Source organism: Entelurus aequoreus, linkage group LG04 (assembly GCF_033978785.1).
Source record: "Entelurus aequoreus isolate RoL-2023_Sb linkage group LG04, RoL_Eaeq_v1.1, whole genome shotgun sequence".
Lineage (NCBI taxonomy): Eukaryota > Metazoa > Chordata > Actinopteri > Syngnathiformes > Syngnathidae > Entelurus > Entelurus aequoreus.
This window is the reverse complement of record NC_084734.1, coordinates 81,915,107-81,928,709: the sequence shown is the minus strand read 5'-3', so window position 1 is coordinate 81,928,709 and position 13,603 is coordinate 81,915,107. Positions and strand designations below refer to the sequence as shown.

The window sequence follows — 13,603 nt, the reverse complement described above, 5'->3', positions numbered from 1 at the left end:
TGGTACTGCAGAAGACCGGTGCTGCAGAAGAAGACAACAAGCAGCAAGAGTGAGCAGCCATTGTTTGCTTGCACTTTTACCATGGAGGATTACATATCTAAAATAAAACAGTTTTCTAAACTGGACTTTCAATCGAAGCAGGAGGTAATACTTAAAGGAAGATTTCCATCGAGCCTGAGAGACTTTTAAAACTGAAAAAAGATAAGGAAGACTTCTATAGGAGCTGCGCATGGACTCATTTCTACCTAAAGGTAAGACCATAATAACGTTTTTTTTTATTAAATGTGATTTTCATGATAAGGTAAGCGCCGGAGTGAGAAGAGGTTTTAAAATAATTAGCGCATGCTTGCCAATCCCGCATGCTTTTGGTAAACGCAGGAGTGAGAAGAGGTTTTAAATTAATTAGCGCCCCGGCGACTATTCAAGGAAATACGGTAGTTTAAAGTTATCTTCATTGAAAAGTACAGTGCTTTTCCTTCAAAAATAAGGACATTTCAATGTGACCCCAAACTTTTGAACGGTAGTGTAGATTACCGTAATAACTCGTATAACACCCAAAAGCACAGATTCCGACCATTGAAATACTTTCTATAGTTCAAGACTTACGGTCATTTAAAAACAGCACTGCACATCACAATGGCGGCTGCAGTTTTGATGTTAAAGGTCTAAAAAAATGATGTAGAACGTCCAGCGAGCTGGATTGAAAATCTTAACGGACCGCATGTGGCCCGCGGGCTGTATTATGCCCAGGTTTGTTCTGACTCATATTCTTGCTTGCAACTAAAAAGCATAATTAGCCGAGAAACAGCTCTTACATCAAAAACACTCTTAAATTGGGGCTCTCACCACTGTGCTGATTTATTAAGTCAACATAAATGTTCAAACAATCTGGCTAAATTCTATTTTTTAATTATTAATTCAGTGCATCCGTGGTTAAAAATGGCCACAAACAGTCCTTTTTTCCTATGTACTTTGCAGCATAATGTTATTCACAAATATTTGTGATTTTATATTCTGTCCTTGGTATGGGGAACTTTGATTACATTGACATGTTATAATCTTACCAACTGTTTATATTGTTATAGTGTAGTGGGTCTTTGTATTGTCGTACTTTTTGCTGTATGTTTAATGGATGTCTTGATCTTGCTACCTGCAACGCATGTTTGCCTCCGGGTAACAATATTCAAATCAAATCACTTTTTATTTGTAAAGGCCCTTACATCAGCTGTGCTGGACAACAGTGCAAGAAATATGTTTATAAAAGTGTGTGTGTATTTTTAAGTTCTACATGCAGCTTTGAATAAATAGGTCTTAAGTTTTTTTATTAATTGTAATGATCCATAGTTCAGCTGGTAAAGTAACATAACTTTACCCAGGGGTGTCAAACTCGGTTTCATTGAGGGCCACATCGCAGTTATGGTTGCTCTCAGAGGGCCGCTTTTAACATTAAGTAATATATGAATATACATGTAAATATATAATACATTAATATATTTTTTTACATACGCTGCAAAAAAAAAATTACATTTTACTTTAAAAACTGGCAGCTCAGTCACCAGAATTTTGCTGTAAAAGCAGTGGGTTTTTTACAGCATACAAAAAAATGTAATAAATGGAATGAAAAAACAATGCCACTGTTTTTGCGGTAAAATTCAAGCAACAGAGCTTTTTTTTTTACCGTAAAATCTTGTTGGTTTAATGTTTTTTGTTGTTGTTTGATTTTTAATGTTTTAGTGTCTTACTGTGTATGAATATTGAATTTTAAAATATATGCAATTGCATGCGGTACATGATTTTTAATGTCAAAAGGGAAAGGACAAATATATTTAGTAAGAAAAGATTAACGCATATTATTTCCAGGCTTTCGCGGGCCACATAAAATAATGTGGCCCCCAGGCCTTGAGTTTGACACCTGTGACTTAACCTGTCATCAGTTTAAAATATATATTTTTTACCTTTGAATTTTTCATTTTGTTTTGTTTTAACAATTCACTTTTTTTGTGAAAAAACTAAATGCTCTATACAGCTGAACAATAGCATTAAAAAAACAAAAAACTTAGCCAACATTGATTGATGAAATAATGGATTAAGACTTACCAGTATAATACTGTAATTAACATTGTTAGGATTAGAGTATGTACTAATGTAAAATACAGTGTAATTTAGAGGTATTTTGAAGTGGAAAACTAAAACATTTTGAAAAAAAAGTCCAAACTCTTGTAAAATGTAATGCCCTGTCCATTGAGACTGGTTAAATAGTAAATATATTTAAAAAAAAGTGGGCACAAAACGCCAATATGGAAAAGTAAGGTTAAATATTAAACAAGTGCTTCAGATTTGTATTTTTTAAGTGCCTAGTTTTAATTGAAGAATAATCTTGCAGCGCCCTCTTTTGGTGACAGCGCCAAAATGCAAATGAGTAACAGGTAATGACGCACTACTTTACTTGTATGGAAAATCAAACAGATTATAAGAATACTGAAATATTATTATGTGTTTTTTTAAATGTACAGGTTTTAACATAATTAGAATGACAGTCTTGTAGAGCATGTATTAATGCAGTGTAGGAAATATAATAGAGTTGAAATGAATGAAAAAGAATGTTAGTTTAGCAGTTGAATTCAGAACATGAGGGGCCGAGCTGGCTGACTCGGGGGGGGCCACATTGAGAGAAAAAATGTGTCTTGGGGGCCAATGTGTACGTGTGTATAAATGATATATACACATTTAGCTGTAAAAATCTGCTGTACAGTATGTGTGTTTGGGTCGCTTTTTTTCAGGAACACTAATACCAAAAGTCACAATGTCCGATAGAATTCTAAAAAAGTTATGACAGACCACCTCAAAAAAAACTGAATGGAATTTCACAGTTTTTTACTGAATGGTACACCCAAAATGTACATGAAAGTAAAGAAATTGGGATTTACAATATTAACTATGAACAATAAAACACTGAATATTAACAACATATGAACGTCGCTCTTCCATAGACATCTTTTACATTCACGAAAAAGACAACAAAAATGTAACAAACAGCAAAATATGAATGTAAAGATTAATAAACACCTACAATATGATATATTATCACTTTTATGCAAAAATGTGTTATAAAAAACCTGCTTCCGCATCTGTTTCTGACACACGTTTCGGGCTGGCTGCTCTGACAACAAACCTGACCCACTCTGCTTTGTTCCTAGTCTGAGCTGCTGTGACGTAGATTACCGTAATAACTCGTATAACACTCAACAGCACATATTTCAACCATTTAAATACTTTCTATAGTTCAAGACTTACGGTCGTTTAAAAACAGCACTGCACATCATAATGGCAGCTACAGTTTTGATGTTAAAGGTCTAAAAAAATTATGCAGAACGTCCGGCGGGCCGAATTGAAAATCTTAACGGGCCGCATGTGTTTATGCCCAGGTCTGATGTGGGGGTATAAAGCAATAATACATGCTTTTAAAAAAAAAAAACAGGGTTAAATTAAAGCTGCAAGCAGCGTTGGTCGGGTCCGCATTTTGGCTGGTGCTAGTCCTAGGTGTCCCAATACTTTTGTCCAGTGGTAGTCCTGAGTGAGACCTACCTAGAGGTTTTTGTTGCATGTCTCTACGATATTCGTACTGGGAGTTAGAGGAAGTTGTGTCTGTGTTTTTTTCCTAGGTGCTGCGGCACAGTGGTTCTTTTCTTTGAAGGCTCGTAAAATCAAAACCGTAGCACTTATTAAAACGCTTTCACCAACTTTTAATCAGAAGGGTTCAATCTCTCTCCTGTAGTAGTTTGAAGCCAAAACGACAAACGCGCTCAGAGGAGATAATGTTTGATTTTTGGTGACCGCTTTTTAAAAAAAATTTGTTTTGAAGCGGGGATATCAAACTTCCTGTTGATTTTTGCTGAAGGATTTCAATCTATGAAATGTAGGTCTAAGTGAGACCTATGTATAGGTTTTTGTTTCATGTCTCTAAAACGTTCCTACCGGAAGTTACAAGCAGTTTTGTCTGTGTTTTCCTCTGAGAAGCAGTTTTGTCTCTGTTGTATTCAAAAATTGCGCTAGAGCGCAATTTTGAGTTTTGGGGTTCGGTTTTTTTTTATATCGCAATTTCCACCAGTCCCAATGTGTGTAAAAATTTTGGTGAGTTTTGAAGTATTTTAAGGGGGTCAAATTACAGCTCAAAGAGGCAAAAATGAGTGTTTTTAGTCATTTTTTGTGTTGAAGGGGAAATTGCCAACTTCCTGTTGGTTTTTGCCCGAGGATGTGAAATTATGAATTGTAGGTCTAAGTGAGACCTACATACAGGTTTTTGTTTCATGTCTCTACCACCTTCCTAGTGGGAGTTACAGGCAGTTTGTTTTTGTTTTTTTCCTAGGGGGCGCTAGAGCGCAATTGTGATTTTTGGTTTTTTTTTTTTTTTTTTTACTAAAGTGTGCTGTCCCAGTTTTTCTATGTGTGTATAACATTTGGTGAGTTTTGAAGCATGTTAAGGGGGGCAAAGTAGTAAGCAAAGCTGCGGAATGATAATCAACCTTACAATTTCAATAGGTTCCTTTGTACCCTGTATAAAGGACTCCCCGTGGGAGTCCTTTATACAGGGTACATGCGAACCCTAATAAAATAATTTAGGGTAGGTGCCATCTCGATTCACACTATAGTCTCAGTAGGCAGAGATTACAAAGGAAAATAACAAGTTAGCCTTTACGCAAACCATAAACTGACAGGTGTGGGCTGCACCTGGGAACATTGATTGATTGATTGATTGAAACTTGTATTAGTAGATTGCACAGTACAGTACATATGTACAGTACATACAGTACATTGACCACTAAATGGTAACACCCGAATAAGTTTTTCAACTTGTTTAAGTCGGGGTCCAAGTAAATCAATTCATGGTAAACACACTGTGCACTTCTGATTGGTGTTTCTATGCACATGTGTTTGTGTGTGTGTGTGTTTGTGTGTGTGTGTGTGTCTGTGTGTCTGTGTGTGTCTGTGTGTGTGTCTGTGAGGCAGCAGTGCATTAATAAATGTCCCCACACGATGTACATTTGACAGTGATTCATAGCAGGGAAGCTAACATCAGCCTACGGTGACAGCCAAAATATCTACTAACGTTACTTACCGCCATGTGCTTCCTCAAATTTGACGTTGAGTTCATGTAAGCTTAAGCTTGTTGTTTGCCGCATGTGACCGCCTGGCTCTGTTTGATTGGTGAAACGGAGTCAAACGTTACCAGTGACTGCATTTGATTGGTGAAACGCAGGCATGCGATAGATCCTACTTTGAAGGTCTGTCTGACAAACCAAAACAAACAAAGCGTGCATTAACAGATCGATAAAAATCAGTAGCGAGTAGCGAGCTGAATGTAGATAAATGGAGCGGAGTAAAAGTAGCGTTTCTTCTCTATAAATATACTCGAGTAAAAGTAAAAGTATGTTGCATTAAAACTACTTAGAAGTACAATTTATCCCAAAAGTTACTCAAGTAGATGTAACGGAGTAAAATGTAGCGCGTTACTACCCACCTCTGGATATTGACATACATTTTGGAAAGTTTAGAGTTAGTAAAACAGGTGCGATGGACAACCTTAAACTGCATTAGATTAAGCTTTGAACAAGCTCTGTTATCGTTTATTTGTAAAGATGCAGATTTCATTGTTTCATTTCATTTCATTGTCATCCAAAACATTGCCAAATTCTACTTCCCAGTCTTTTGTAAAGAGACGTGTCTTTAAGATTTGACTGTATGATTAGTTACATAGCTAAATGAAAGACACTATAGGACAGGGGGTCCCCAAACTACGGCCGACCCGCGGGAAGTCTCAAGTTTTTTTTTAAAATTTGTCCGACTGCTTCTATGTTCGCTACCTCTCTTTGTTTATAATGTCTATTTTCTGATGGATCTACTCCCGGTTTTTTGCTGCCCTTTTTTTTGGGCTGCAGCTGTTACATATACTGTAATATTGTACATCAGGGGTGTCCAACTCATTTGAGCTCAGGGGCCGCATGGAGGGATACATCTGTGCACACGTGGGCCGGACTATTAAAATCATGGCATTAAAACTAAAAAAATAAAGACAACTTCAGATTGTTTTCTTTGTCTTACTTTGGCCAAAAATAGAACAAACCCATTCTGAAAATATGTCAATAAAAATATAGAAAAAAATACCCGGTAGCAGTAAGGTTTGGGGCCGTAGTTCCCAAACTACGGCCCGCCAGCGTCCAAAATCCGGCCCGCGGGAAGTCTCAAGTTTGTTTTTTTTCATTTGTCCTTTCGAGTCTATTTTCTACCGCTTGTTACTCTCGGTGTCTCCTAGCCGCTCAGGCAAATCATATTGTCTAAAAATGCATTTTCCCATGGATAACATGACATCATCGCGCTCGTGTGCGGCAAGTGCGCACTCTTTTAGTCAATTAGTGCGTGAGGAATATATATATATATATATATACACTACCGTTCAAAAGTTTGGGGTCACATTGAAATGTCCTTATTTTTTAAGGAAAAGCACTGTACTTTTCAATGAAGATAACTTTAAACTAGTCTTAACTTTAAAGAAATACACTCTATACATTGCTAATGTGGTAAATGACTATTCTAGCTGCAAATGTCTGGTTTTTGGTGCAATATCTACATAGGTGTATAGAGGCCCATTTCCAGCAACTATCACTCCAGTGTTCTAATGGTACAATGTGTTTGCTCATTGGCTCAGAAGGCTAATTGATGATTAGAAAACCCTTGTGCAATCATGTTCACACATCTGAAAACAGTTCAGCTCGTTACAGAAGCTACAAAACTGACCTTCCTTTGAGCAGATTGAGTTTCTGGAGCATCACATTTGTGGGGTCAATTAAACGCTCAAAATGGCCAGAAAAAGAGAACTTTCATCTGAAACTCAACAGTCTATTCTTGTTCTTAGAAATGAAGGCTATTCCACAAAATTGTTTGGGTAACCCCAAACTTTTGAACGGTAGTGTATATATATATATAGTCAAGGTTTCTGTGGTTTATCCGTTATACAGTGCTCAATACCGGGGTAGATCGGACTATAGGTTTCCCAAGAGCAGGGAAACCTGCGAAACAGGCTTGTAAGGATGAAATTGCCTCTGTGTTTTTTTCCTGACCTATTTCATCCCTATAAGCCTGTTTCGCTGGTTTCCCTGCTCTTGGGAAACCTGCGAAACAGGCTTGTAGGGATGAAATAGCCTCTGCCATAGCCCCCGGCCAAATTTGTTTTAACCCAATACGGCCCCCCCCCCTCCCCGAGTCAAAAAGTGCTGCTATAGGACAAATGTGACACTCACTGTTGACAATGAACCTTTCCACTTACCTCAATTCTCTTTTTGTTTTTATTCAGTGACACTTCTCTGTATGTTTTTGATTATTTTTTTATTTTTTTTACACGTAGGGGGGGTTATTTATTTATTAATGAATATATGTATTTATTTTTTGTAGTTCTTATTTTATTTGACCTCTTAAGGCCCAAGCTGTTTGTTTACATGCTTTTTTAAATGTATTTATTTTTGCTATTTGGGCTTATTGGACCCTAAGTAGAATAAAAACTAAGAATCATCTTTTTATATGATGTACTAAGTACAAACGTGTACTTCATGTTTAATGACATGCTAATTCTTATTTTTACACTTATTTTTTCCCAAATTCCATTGTATGTTATACTCTTCTGACACCACCAGATGGCAGTATAAGTGTCCACATAAGGGCCATAAGACCCGTAGTGTACACAATTTTGGAAATAAGAGCTAAAAGGTGCTGTCCACGCATGTGGCCACTAAGCCTTTAGAGCAGGGGTCACCAACGCGGTGCCCGCGGGCACAAGGTAGCCCGTAAGGACCAGATGAGTAGCCCGCTGGCCTGTTCTAAAAATAGCTCAAATAGCAGCACTTACCAGTGAGCTGCCTCGATTTTTTAAATTTTATTTATTTACTAGCAAGCTGGTCTCGCTTTGCCCGACATTTTTAATTCTAAGAGAGACAAAACTCAAATAGAATTTGAAAATCCAAGAAAATATTTGAAAGACTTGGTCTTCACTTGTTTAAATAAATTCATTAATTTTTTTACTTTCCTTCTTATAACTTTCAGAAAGACAATTTTAGAGATAAAATACAACCTTAAAAATGATTTTAGGATTTTTAAACATATATACCTTTTGACCTTTTAAATTCCTTCCTCTTCTTTCCTGACAATATAAATCAATGTTCAAGTAAATTTATTTTTTCATTGTAAAGAATAATAAATACATTTTAATTTAATTCTTCATTTTGGCTTCTGTTTTTTCGACGAAGAATATTTGTGAAATATTTCTTCAAACTTATTATTATTAAAATTCAAAACAAATATTCTGGCAAATACAGAAAATCTGTAGAATCAAATTTAAATCTTATTTCAAAGTCTTTTGAATTTCTTTTAAAATTTTTGTTCTGGAAAATCTAGAAGAAATAATGATTTGTCTTTGTTAGAAATATAGCTTGTTCCAATTTGTTATATATTTTAACAAAGTGCAGATTGGATTTTAACCTATTTAAAACATGTCATCAAAATTCTAAAATTAATCTTAATCAGGAAAAATTACTAATGATGTTCCATAAATTATTTTTTTTATTTTTTCAAAAAGATTCGAATTAGCTACTTTTTCTCTTCTTTTTTTCGGTTGAATTTTGAATTTTAAAGAGTCGAAATTGAAGATAAACTATGTTTCAAAATGTAATTGTCTTTTTTTTTTCCGTGTTTTCTCCTCTTTTAAACCGTTCAATTAAGTGTAAATATCATTAATTATTAATAATAACATAGAGTTAAAGGTAAATTGAGCAAATTGGCTATTTCTGGCCATTTATTTAAGTGTGCATCAAACTGGTAGCCCTTCGCATTAATCAGTACCCAAGAAGTAGCTCTTGCTTTCAAAAAGGTTGGTGACCCTGCTTTAGAGGTTTTTAATTTTTTTTGGTGTGTGTGTGTGGGTTGGGGGGAGTGCCTCTATTTTATATTGTACATGGTAATTGTTATATATTATATAAACATATAATGTAATATATCATATACTGTATACAAAATATGTAAGCATTACATATAGGTTACATTTCATATTGCTACGGTACATTTTTAGTCTACTTTATACCTGCATTATCCTTTCCATCCTAACCCTTTCCATCTTTTGTAACTGAGCTAACAATTTCCCTTGTGGATCAATAACGTTTCTCTAAGTCTAAGTTTACCTGTATTATGATTTCCCTACCTAATGAATAAATAGAATATTATTTTAAAAAATAAATAAAAACCGCACTAAGCACTGAAATATACCACCTTATCCTTTCCTTATGACACCATTAACAATCAACCATTATTACAGGTTTTCTTTTCAAACACCCCGGAATGCGAGCACGTATTATGTGAGCCTCCCGTCCAGCAGGTGTAGTTAATCGACGGCCGATGACGTCGTTGCAGCAAGCCCAGGAAGTCTAGTCGAGCGCAGAGCATCTCCGCGCTTCGATGGAGTATGGCGCTCTCCCGAGGCTTGAGATGCTGCCAGAGGGTTTTCTCCTGGATACCTGTGCTTATTATCACCTGCGTGGTGTTGTGGTCCTACTACGCCTACGTCTTCCAGCTGTGTCTGTGTGAGTATCGCCAACACGGACATTATTTTTGCCCAGACGTGTACCGCAGTTTGCCGCACGGCACTAGTGACATTACGCAGCGGGAACCAACAAACTATGCGGAAGTGTTTTTCTCCCTTTTTATTATTTCGCGTTCGTAAAGCTACGCCGTGTGTTAAAGTCTTTTTTGTTCCCATTTCGAGGTGGATAAAGCGCGTTCATTGTTTCGTGTAGTGTTGTTTAGCCTGGAAATATGTCGAATAAAAAGCAGCGTTTGATTGTCGTACAACCCGTTTAAATATGTTCTCGTCTTCTCTCCTCGACAGTCACCCTGTCCAACACTTTGGAAAAAGGTGAGTTATACACACGTTTTTGTCTTCTGTCCATATTATATACACCAGGGGTCACCAACCTTTTTGAAACCAAGAGCTACTTCTTGGGTATTGATTAATGCGAAGGGCTACCAGTTTGATACACACTTCAATAAATTGCCAGAAATAGCCACTTTGCTCAATTTACCTTTAACTCTATGTTATTATTAACAATTAATGATATTTACACTTAATTGAACGGTTTAAAAGAGGAGAAAACACGAAAAAAATGACAATTAAATTTTGAAACGTAGTTTATCTTCAATTTCGACTCTTTAAAATTCAAAATTCAACCGAAAAAAAGAAGAGAAAAACTAGCTAATTCGAATCTTTTTGAAAAAATTAAAAAAATAATTTATGGAACATCATTAGTAATTTTTCCTGATTAAGATTAATTTTAGAATTTTGATGACATGTTTTAAATAGGTTAAAATCCAATCTACACTTTGTTAGAATATATAACAAATTGGACCAAGCTATATTTCTAACAAAGACAAATCATTATTTCTTCTAGATTTTGCAGAACAAAAATTTAAAAATAAATTCAAAAGACTTTGAAATAAGATTTAAATTTGATTCTACAGATTTTCTAGCTTTGCCAGAATATTTTTTTTGAATTTTAATCATAATAAGTTTGAAGAAATATTTCACAAATATTCTTCGTCAAAAAAACAGAAGCTAAAATGAAAAAATAAATTAAAATGTATTTATTATGCATTGAATTGAATATGGGTTAAAAAGGATTTGCAAATCATTGTATTCCGTTTATATTTACATCTAACACAATTTCCCAACTCATATGGAAACGGGGTTTGTATGACGATAGTATATATATAGTATATATCTGTATCATGAATCAATTTAAGTGGACCCCGACTTAAACAAGTTGAAAAACTTATTCGGGTGTTACCATTTAGTGGTCAATTGTACGGAATATGTACTGTACTGTGCAATCTACTAATAAATTCAATTTCGACTCTTTAAAATTCAAAATTCAACCGAAAAAAAGAAGAGAAAAACTAGCTAATTCGAATCTTTTTGAAAAAATTAAAAAAATAATTTATGGAACATCATTAGTAATTTTTCCTGATTAAGATTAATTTTAGAATTTTGATGACATGTTTTAAATAGGTTAAAATCCAATCTACACTTTGTTAGAATATATAACAAATTGGACCAAGCTATATTTCTAACAAAGACAAATCATTATTTCTTCTAGGTTTTGCAGAACAAAAATTTAAAAAGAAATTCAAAAGACTTTGAAATAAGATTTAAATTTGATTCCACAGATTTTCTAGCTTTAAATAAATGATAAATGGGTTATACTTGTATAGCGCTTTTCTACCTTCAAGGTACTCAAAGCGCTTTGACAGTATTTCCACATTTACCCATTCACACACACATTCACACACTGATGGCGGGAGCTGCCATGCAAGGCGCTAACCAGCAGCCATCAGAGGCAAAGGGTGAAGTGTCTTGCCCAAGAACACAACGGACGTGACTAGGAAGGTAGAAGGTGAAAATTGAACCCCAGTAACCAGCAACACTCCGATTGCTGGCACAGCCACTCTACCAACTTCGCCACGCCGTCCCTTGCCAGAATAATTTTTTTGAATTTTAATCATAATAAGTTTGAAGAAATATTTCACAAATATTCTTCATCAAAAAAACAGAAGCTAAAATGAAAAATTAAATTAAAATGTATTTATTATTCTTTACAATAAAAAAGATACATTCACTTGAACATTGATTTAAATTGTCAGGAAAAAAGAGGAAGGAATTTAAAAGGTAAAAAGGTATATATGTTTAAAAATCCTAAAATCATTTTTAAGGTTGTATTTTTTCTCTAAAATTGTCTTTCTGAAAGTTATAAGAAGCAAAGTAAAAAAAATAAATGAATTTATTTAAACAAGTGAAGACCAAGTCTTTAAAATATTTTCTTGGATTTTCAAATTCTATTTGAGTTTTGTCTCTCTTAGAATTAAAAATGTCGGGCAAAGCGAGACCAGCTTGCTAGTAAATAAATACAATTTAAAAAATAGAGGCAGCTCACTAGTAAGTGCTGCTATTTGAGCTATTTTTAGAACAGGCCAGCGGGCTACCTGGTGCCTGCGGGCACCGCGTTGGTGACCCCTGATATACACTATATTGCCACAAGCTTTTGGCCTCCTATCCAAATGATCCTCCTTCAAAACCGCACTAAAAGAACACCTCCAGGCTACTTCAACACTTAACTAACACCCTCCCTTCCACATCCCACCTCCTCGGATTGTAAATAATCAAATGTAAATAATCAAATGTATATACTTATTCTCATGCTTTCTGATCTCTCTCTCTGTGTCCACTACTTGCTGTACATATCCTACCAAGTCATACCATTTCTCTGATGATGCAATTGTTGATGACTGTGCTGTTATCATCCAAACCTAACCCCCCTTCACACTCCGGATTGTAAATAATGTAAATAATTCAATGTATATACTCTGATGATTATCTTGTGTGATGACTGTATTACAAACCCTGTTTCCATATGATTTGGGAAATTGTGTTAGATGTAAATATAAATGGAATACAATGATTTGCAAATAATTTTCAACCCATATTCAGTTGAATATGCTACAAAGACAACATATTTGATGTTCAAACTGATAAACATTTTTTTGTTGTTGCAAATAATCATTAACTTTAGAATTTGATGCCAGCAACACATGACAAAGAAGTGGGGAAAGGTGGCAATAAATACTGATAAAGTTGAGGAATGCTCATCAAACACTTATTTGGAACATTCCACAAGTGAACAGGCAAATCGGGAACAGGTGGGTGCCATGATTGGGTATAAAAGTAGATTCCATGAAATGATCAGTCATTCACAAACAAGGATGGGGCGAGGGTCACCACTTTGTCAACAAATGCGTGAGAAAATTGTTGAACAGTTTAAGAAAAACCTTTCTCAACCAGCTATTGCAAGGAATTTAGGGATTTCACCATCTACGGTCCGTAATGTCATCAAAGGGTTCAAAGAATCTGGAGAAATCACTGCACGTAAGCAGCTAAGCCCGTGACCTTCGATCCCTCAGGCTGTACTGCATCAACAAGCGACATCAGTGTGTAAAGGATATCACCACATGGGCTCAGGAACACTTCAGAAACCCACTGTCAGTAACTACAGTTGGTCGCTACATCTGTAAGTGCAAGTTAAAACTCTCCTATGCAAGGCGAAAACCGTTTATCAACAACACCCAGAAACGCCGTTGGCTTCGCTGGGCCTGAGCTCATCTAAGATGGACTGATACAAAGTGGAAAAGTGTTCTGTGGTCTGACGAGTCCACATTTCAAATTGTTTTTGGAAACTGTGGACGTCGTGTCCTCCGGGCCAAAGAGGAAAAGAACCATCCGGATTGTTATAGGCGCAAAGTTGAAAAGCCGGCATCTGTGATGGTATGGGGGTGTATTAGTGCCCAAGACATGGGTAACTTACACATCTGTGAAGGCGCCATTAATGCTGAAAGGTACATACAGGTTTTGGAGCAACATAAGTTGCCATCCAAGCAACGTTACCATGGACGCCCCTGCTTATTTCAGCAAGACAATGACAAGCCACGTGTTACATCAACGTGGCTTCATAGTAAAAGA

General features: G+C 35.7%; 1 protein-coding gene across 1 annotated transcript in view; it reads left to right on the top strand.

Moving 5' to 3' along the window:
* Positions 1–9,414: 9,414 nt before the first annotated feature.
* The window catches only part of zdhhc15b (zinc finger DHHC-type palmitoyltransferase 15b), a 29,192-nt gene continuing 25,003 nt past the window's right edge, over positions 9,415–13,603 (top strand). The window contains exons 1-2 of the mRNA XM_062045846.1: positions 9,415–9,620; positions 9,926–9,952. Coding sequence (XP_061901830.1) covers positions 9,503–9,620; positions 9,926–9,952 — 145 coding nt within the window. The 5' untranslated portion in view covers positions 9,415–9,502. The remainder of the gene's footprint in view (positions 9,621–9,925; positions 9,953–13,603) is intronic.